Consider the following 7,900-nt stretch of genomic DNA (forward strand, 5'->3'; position numbering starts at 1 on the left):
AGCTATCGCGTCCTGCTCAGACCTGCACCGTATCCTCCCCAGTGTCCTGGGGAGGCCATTGCCAATTCTTCCCACATGCTCCAGAGGGACCCACAACTCTGCTCTCAGGGCCACTCAGCAGGACTCCCAGGAAGCATTGTAACTGTGGCTTCACCTCAGTAGGGAGAATTTTTCTCCCCTAAGTCAAAGTAAGTACCAATAAATATTTTCAGTTGGCTACTTTCAGACCTGTAGTCCTGGTTTAGACCCATTATACAATTTGGAATTGTTAGGTTACTTCTGTTTGTATTTTTGTGTTTTGCTGCCCGTCAAACTTTTGTAAAAATGATGTAGCCAATCAGGAGATGATCTCCAACGCTTATGGCCTTGGTGAATATATACTATATACTTTTTTAGTTTTTTTTAATGTTTTATTTATTTTTGAGAGCGGGGGAGGGGCAGAGAGAGAAGAGGACAGAGGATCCAAAGTGGGCTCCGTGCGGAGAGCCCGACACAGGGCTCGAACTCATGAACGGTGAGTTCATGACTTGAGCTAAAGCTGGACTCTCAACCCACTGAGTCACCCAGGTGCCCCTCAACTCTGGTTTCAAATGATATGTTCCCACCCACTCCTCCACTCCACATGAGTGACATCACAGCTTGGCCTTCATAAATATCTTAGCATTGCCTCTGAAAGATAAAGACTACAGGGCAAGGCACCTGGGTGGCTCAGCTGGTTGGGGAGCTCAATCAGTTAAGTGTCCAGACTCTGGTTTGGGCTCACGTCATGATCTCACAGTTTGTTAGTTCGAGCCCTGGCACCGTGGGCCTCTATGCTGACAGTGTGGAACCTGCTTAGGATTCTCTCTCTCTGTCTCTCTCTCACCCTGTCTCTCTCTCACCCCTTCCCCACTCACGCTCTCTCCCTCAAAAATAAATATTAAAAAAAAAAAAAAAAGATAAAGACTCCATTTAAAAACAGAACTACAAGGGGCGCCTGGGTGGCTCGGCTGGTTGAGCGTCCGACTTCAGCTCGCGTCATGATCTCACCACTCACGGGTTCGAACCCTGCGCTGGGCTCTGTGCTGAGAGCCTCAGAGCCTGGAGCCTGCTTCCGATGCTGTGTCTCCCTCTCTCTCTGTCCCTCTCCCGCTCATGCTCTGTCTCTTTCTCTCAAAAATAAATAAATGTCAAAAAACACACACACACACACACACACACAAAACAGAACTACAAAACAATTATCCCACCTGACACACAACACCAATTCCTTAGTATCATTAATACCCAGGAAGTGTGCTCAAGTTTCCTCGATGGTGTCCTGGAAGTTTTGAAATCTGCATTTGTGAACTGTATTCACAAATCGCCAAGAGCCGGAAAGACCCCGGATGTTCGCTGACAGGTGAAGAGAGAAACATATTGCAGGTAATGGATGCAACAGCAGCGAGCCCTGCAGGCATAGCAGTGGTGCTCACAAGCACAGCGCTAAGCGTATGAGTCCATCCGTATGAGAGTCTAGAAAAGGCAGAAACTAGAGTGAGAGAAAGCAGCCCTGTTTATAGGGGTTGGGGGGTGGGTAGGGACCAACCGAGAAGGAGCAGGAGGGAACTTTTGGGGCTGATGGAAATGTTCTAGGTCACAGCTGTCGTGGTCATTATGTGGATGCACACATTTGCTAAAACTCAGTGAACTGGACACTTAAAAGAGACGCATTTTATTATGTGTTCATGATATTTCATCAGATCGCTTTTTGAAAAGCGTCTGGGTGACTCAGTTGGCTAAGCGCCTGACTCTTGATTTCGGCTCAGATCATGCTCTCACGGTTCATGAGTTCGAGCCCCGCGTCCGGCTCAGTGCTGACAGTGTGGAGCCTGCTTGGGATTCTCTCTCCCTCTCTCCACCCCAGCCCTCCCCACCTGCGCAGGCTCTGTCAAAATTTAAAAAAAAAAAAAAAAATTTAATTTTAAAAAAAGCAGAACTACAATGATCTCACCTTAAAAAACAGAAATTCCTTAATATATTTTAAGTTTCAAAGGACTATTCAAGTTCCCCCAAATATCTCATAAATGCTTTAAAGTCTGCGCTTTTGTCGATTTTCTACCTAAGTGTAATTTGCATACAGAAAATGTGCATTTGTAACAAGCTTCCTCAGTTACTCAGGTGTAGGTTGTCCCCAGGTAGGCTGACCATGTAATTCATCCCCCTCCTTGGGACACCTGGAGACACAGTGGACCTGGAAGCTGACCCTGTCTTCGGGAGGCTGGGCTCCCCTTGCAGAAGCCACGCCACCCGGTGAAGACCAGTAAAAGACCTCCTCTAGGGTGGCGCCACAGGGCCAGCAGGGGGCGCACTCACACTGCATCAGTTGCAGACCAGTCAGGAAAATCGGCTCCTTGCAAGTCCACATGGCTTTAGCTACTACTTACCGCTCCAGCAGGAGGAAGAAGGGTTTCCCCTCGCTCCGGCAACAGCCGAGCCAGTGAGAGACAGTCACAACTCGGCCAGTGAGAAGCCACTATCCTTTGAACTCCCAGTTTGCGCCCACAGACTTTGCGCTCATAACAACCTTCCGGAAGTCCCCTCTCTCCTCTATAAAAGAGCTTTCCTCTCTTTTGTTCTCCAGGCGCCGAGGGTTTTGCTGTAAGCTTCCTTGCCCTGCAATTCCTAAATAAATCCAGTCTTGCCGGTAAAATGACTGACGGCTCCATTCTTTAATATTAATTTATTCGGGGGAGAGTGCAGGCGGGGGAGGGGCAGAGAGAGGGAGACAGAGGATCCAAAGTGGGCTCGGCGGGCACTGACAGCAGCAAGCTCCATGTGGGGCTCAAATTCATGAACCACGAGATCATGACCTGAGCTGAAGTCGGACGCGCAAGTGACTCAGCCATCCGGGTGCCCCCTCTGACAGCTTCATTCTTAACGTTAACAGAAGAAAGCAACTTCTGGCCTGAGTGAAACCCGGGAGCTGATGGGCTGTGGTGCCACGTCCAGGGCAATGCCAAGCTGCCGGGCCCCCTTACAGAGGGAGGCTGGACGGTGGGTGAGAACGGCCGACCCAACCACAGGCTCTCCGAGCTGCAAGAACTGTGCCTTTTCCTAGGGCCTCCACCTCCTAGCAAGAAAGGAGTCAGCACCGTGCATTGTTTTATGGAAGGTTCCAGAATATTATCTCAGAGTGTGGTTTCCCTAAATCAGATTCGATGTTTTCCTTAATTCCACTGTAAACCCAAAGACAGAGCTCAAGGGGAAAAAATTCTAACCCCTTAACATGCTAAAGTCCAGGTCCTTTGTCGGTACTACAGTGAACAAAGCAATCACTAATCTCAATACATTTCCTAATAGATCTGTATCTAACAGCATGCAAACAAAATACCTTGTAGACTTCACACACTTACCTACAAATAGAGGATTCCTGGATTATCCGCCCTGGGCAAAGTCTAAACCAAAGTCCGCCTCCATTAGCTAGGCGGTTCCCAGAGAGCTTCTGAAACCCTTAGGAAATCCTTCCTCTCATAGGCCTGCCATAAATTCCAGGAGACTATCTATGTTTACATTTAAATACATCTAAACGAATGCAATTAAAAATTCACTTCCTCCACATCTGGCCACATCCCAAGCACTCAATGGCCAGTGACTAGTATACTGTGCCACCATATTGCACAGACCTGGACATCTCCATCACTGCTCCACAAAGTCCTGCTCTCCAACAACCTGTTACATGGCATGTCCTTCAGCCGTTTTTTCAACAAAGCCCCGGAGGCTTCTACTAGGGGCCCACACTGATGCCATGATTAAGCCTCACAACCAAATATAAACTGAAGCTTGAGTAAGCAGTGGACAAATCGTAGCAGTGGGGACACCTGGCAGGGAGTACTCTACCAACAGCCTTCAGCTCCTGGTCAAGGTCCGAGGTGTGCCCTTGACCAAGTCTTCAACCCCTGAGAGCCTCATTTTCCGCATCTATAACATGACACAGGTGGACTGGGGCTCCTTCCGGGTCTGACATTCTAGAACTCTTGAGTCCAACAAGGAAAAGCATAACTTAAGCAAAATTTAATTAACATTAGTTAAAAATAAGCCAAAAGAGGACACCTTGGTGGCTCAGTTGGTTAGGCTTCTGACTCTTGATTTGGGCTCAGGTCATGTTCCACAAGATGGAGCCCCATGCTGGGCTCTATGCTGACAGTGCGGGGCCTGCTTGGCATAGTCTCTCTCTCCCTCTTTCTCTCAAAATAAATAAACATTAAAAAAAATAAATAAATAAAGGAAATAACCAAAATAGTCATAGGAAAAATGTTCTTCTGAACTTAAAAAAAATTTTTTTAATGTTTATTTATTTTTGAGACAGAGAGAGAGCATGAATGGGGGAGGGTCAAAGAGAGAAGGAGACACAGAATCTGAAGCAGGCTCCAGGTTCTGAGCTGTCAGCACAGAACCCGATATGGGGCTCAAACTCACGGACCATGAGATCATGACCTGAGCCAAAGTCAGACGCTCAACCGACTGAGCCACCCAGGGACCCCTGTTCTTCTGAACTTTAAATGCTGTCCTGAAACCTGCATCTTAGGGCTGGATCAAAGGCGGGAGGAGGACAGCACCCTACCGTGGCCTGACTGTCCAAAGTTCAGGCCCTCAAAGATACACTGTTCTCTTTGTGAGCTCATATGCCCTTTAGGAGGTCACTTTTATAACTGCCCAGCACTATGGCAAAGATTGTAATCCCTACAGCCACCCTGACACAGGCATTATCATCTCCAATTCACAACTAAGGAAGCTGAGGCCCAGGGAGGTTAAGGAACACGCAGAAGCCGAAAGCAGCTCACCTACAAGAGGCAGAGCTAAGATTCGCATCCAGGCCCCTTAGCCTCTTGGGCCAGTGTCCCACTTTTTGGACAAAAAAGAGCTTTCATTTACTTACAAGGTGCCGGCCACTCTGCCAAGCACTGGATACACTTTCTTTAACACTCAGAACAACCCATGAGAAAATGGGGACACGGAAAGGTCAGGCAGCTTCCAAAGGGGCAGAGGCTGAATTCATTTCAGTAATGCCAATTAACGTTTAGTTAGCAAATTACATTTTCCTTGTTGGACTCCAGGGTTGGTTCTAACCACTGCCTTCCCCAGCGTTCAGGGCCCCTATCTCTTCAACATTGCCTTCCACACCAAGACCATGTGACCACTCTTAATTATCTAGGATGGTAGAGGTTTGGGCCTCCTTCTCTGCTGAACTGTGGACCCCAGAAGATGAGGACCGAATTTTCCATGTGGGTGTCCCTCCGTGGCGCTTTGCTCTTTGGAGGCATCCGGTAAAACTTGTTAAATTCATGGGTTTGGCTGTCCTAGGGCAGGAGGCTCCTCTTTCAACATGGGGTTTCAGCTCAGATGTCCTTAAAGGGCTCCCCACCCTCGTATGTCCACTCTCCAGTATCCTGGGGTTTCTGTGGGCCAAGCCCTTGTGACCACGGCCGTTGTCACAGCCCCACCCACACTCCCTTTGGCAGTCATGCCGGGCACCTGAGGCTCACCTCAGCCGGGCATCCTGCCCACCTGTCCCAAGACTACTCAGAGACAATATGCGATTGTGAATGTGCCACAGGCAGCCCTGTACACACCATGGGTAACGAAAAGCACACACACATATGCTTGTGCACACACGGGAAGCGTCTAAAACTATCCAAGAACTATTAACTGTTAGAAGCTGGTTAAAGAAAGATAATACGTATAGACTGGCTATTCATCATCCTCATGAAGTAAATAAAAGCCTGGCCTTCCACGTGTAGACTGAAATCAGTATCTTCTTTTTGGGGTGAGCGCAGTGGAAAGTACACGGGTCTGGAGACAGAAGACCTGGCAGGGGCTGCCCTCAGGCTCTTGTGGCTGGATGACCTTACAGAGACATTGGGTCTCCCAGAACCTCAGTTTCCTTCTTCTCTTCACAGCGGTGAGACCCCTGCCATCCTTTCTCCCAGGTAAGTTGGGCAAACCGAATGAGAAGAGAGATACACAAGCCCTTTGTAAACCATGATTGCCAAGGTCACTTGGCCAATACGAGGCAGAGCCTGATCCAAGACCCTGACTCCAGGCCCTCCTGTTTCCCAAAGTCAGTTGCTTCTATCATTTTGCCAGGAACTTATAGTTAGTGGGGCCATGACTGCCACACAACCAATAACAAAGGGAACAGAGCAAGGTTCCCCTTAAAGATCTCCTCTCCCTAAGAACGCTCAAAACTGACCTTGAGGTTAGGAAAGGCTTCTGATGGCGTCAGAAGTAGGGGTGGAGTCAAGGCACCCCAAGAATCCAGCACTTACTACACATCCAGGTGCTGTCTTTTCCAGGGAGATGTCACCATCCACAGGAAGCCAACCTGGTGGGTGGGACCCAAGGTCAGTGTGATGCCCAACCTCCAAATCTGAGGAACCTACCCCAAATCAGGAAGCAGCTCATTCTTAGTGGTGTGTCAGGCAGACTAGGCCCGGCTGCAGGCCCCAGTCCTAGTGAGGCCTTCCCAGACTTGCCCTTACTCAGCTCACGCTCAAATACTAGCGTGCCTGCTTCCGATTCTGTCCAAGGTAATGAAGGGTAACCTTGAGGCTGCCCTCCCCGCTCCAGTGGGAAACGAGCCAGCTCACGATCTCCAGCTTCCTCTGGGGGCTTCTATCCACCCATGGCCCGTGGAGGAAGGCCGGGGGTGGTCCGCTGCGAAGAACAACCCGTTGCCCCCATTGTGTAAGATGCTACCAGGCTCAATGGAGCAGTTAACATTTAGAGGGGATGGGTATTTTCTGCTCCTCCGTTAACACCGACTCCCCGAAAAAGCCGAGGCAGACAGGAAAGGGACTGCATCTCTGCAGCCTCCGCCCACTCGGGTACCCACCGAGGGGCTCGCCTGGCAAGCTGGTAATCTGCACCCCACCTCTCAGGGGATCCGGCAGGCGATGCACCACCGCCCGGAGAACGCCCTCGGATTAGGGGGCTCAGCGGGACCCCGGCAGGGGCTCCGGCGCGCTCGGGCACCGGGCGGGGCGGGGCGGAGCGCCAGGGATGCGCATCGACCCCGCCCGGGGACGGCGCCGCGCCGAGTCCTCCCGCGAACGGCCTGCGTGGCCGCGGCGCCGTCCCCGGGATGCGCCTCAGGCCGCCGGCGCTGCGGGCCTTGAGGCGCATCCAGGCCTCGGCGGGAGGGCGGCGAGTCGGAGAAGCCGGTCCCGGCCGCGGGCTGGGGCGGGGGGCAGGGCGGGCTGGGGCGGGCGGGGGAGGCCCGGGCGCTGACTCGGCGTCCGGGCTGCTCGCCGCTCCGCGCGCCCCGCTTACCGGCAGATCTGGATGGCGGACGGGGTCTCCGCGGCGGGGCCCGACATGCTGGCGGCGTCGGTGAACGACTGAAAGAGAACGCAGGTGTCTGGCAGGCCTGGCGCGGAATGAATGAGCCCGGGCGGCGCCATGGAGGGGGAGGGTGGAGGCGGGGCCTGCGCGTCGGAGGGGCGGGACCTAGGCCCCGACGGCGAATCGAATGCGGTCTCCTGCGCAGGCCCCGCCCCCGAGCGCCCCGCCCCTCGGGCCGCCGCCGGCGCCCGGGGCGTCCGGTTCTGGCGGCGGTGGGGCGCGGTGGGGAGCCGCTTCCAGAAGGTTCGGCGACTGTTGGGCGGTGCCGAGCGCGGCAGCCGCGTGGATCAGCCTCGCCCCGCGCCGCGCGTGTCCGCGGGGGGGAGGGGCCGTCCCGGCAGCCGACGCTGGGCGGTTGCGGATACAGCGCCTCGGGAGGTGAGCGAGCCCGGGCTCGGAGGCCCTGGGGCTGGAGTGCGGCAGGAAGGCCTGCGGGGGTCCGCCTCCGGGGCTTGCACTCTCGAATCAGCCCCTGACGGGAAATTGGAGGCCCCCCCATCCCCCGTAAACGAGCATTTATGGCGGAGCTGCTGGGTAT

The 7,900-nt window shown here is 52.9% G+C and overlaps 1 protein-coding gene across 2 annotated transcripts in view; it reads right to left on the minus strand.

Annotated features, from left to right (window-relative positions):
- The window catches only part of ACOT7 (acyl-CoA thioesterase 7), a 100,574-nt gene extending 93,072 nt beyond the window's left edge, over nucleotides 1-7,502 (minus strand). Inside the window, exon 1 of one of the 2 annotated variants that reach the window (XM_042951079.1) lies at nucleotides 7,291-7,502. In XM_042951079.1, coding sequence (XP_042807013.1) covers nucleotides 7,291-7,421 — 131 coding nt within the window. In that variant the 5' untranslated portion in view covers nucleotides 7,422-7,502. Of the gene's footprint in view, nucleotides 1-1,266; nucleotides 1,338-7,290 lie in introns of those variants that run through there. The other variant, XM_042951078.1, reaches the window with a different exon arrangement.
- Nucleotides 7,503-7,900: the final 398 nt, after the last annotated feature.

The sequence above is a fragment of the Panthera leo genome, chromosome C1 (genome assembly GCF_018350215.1).
Source record: "Panthera leo isolate Ple1 chromosome C1, P.leo_Ple1_pat1.1, whole genome shotgun sequence".
NCBI lineage: Eukaryota > Metazoa > Chordata > Mammalia > Carnivora > Felidae > Panthera > Panthera leo.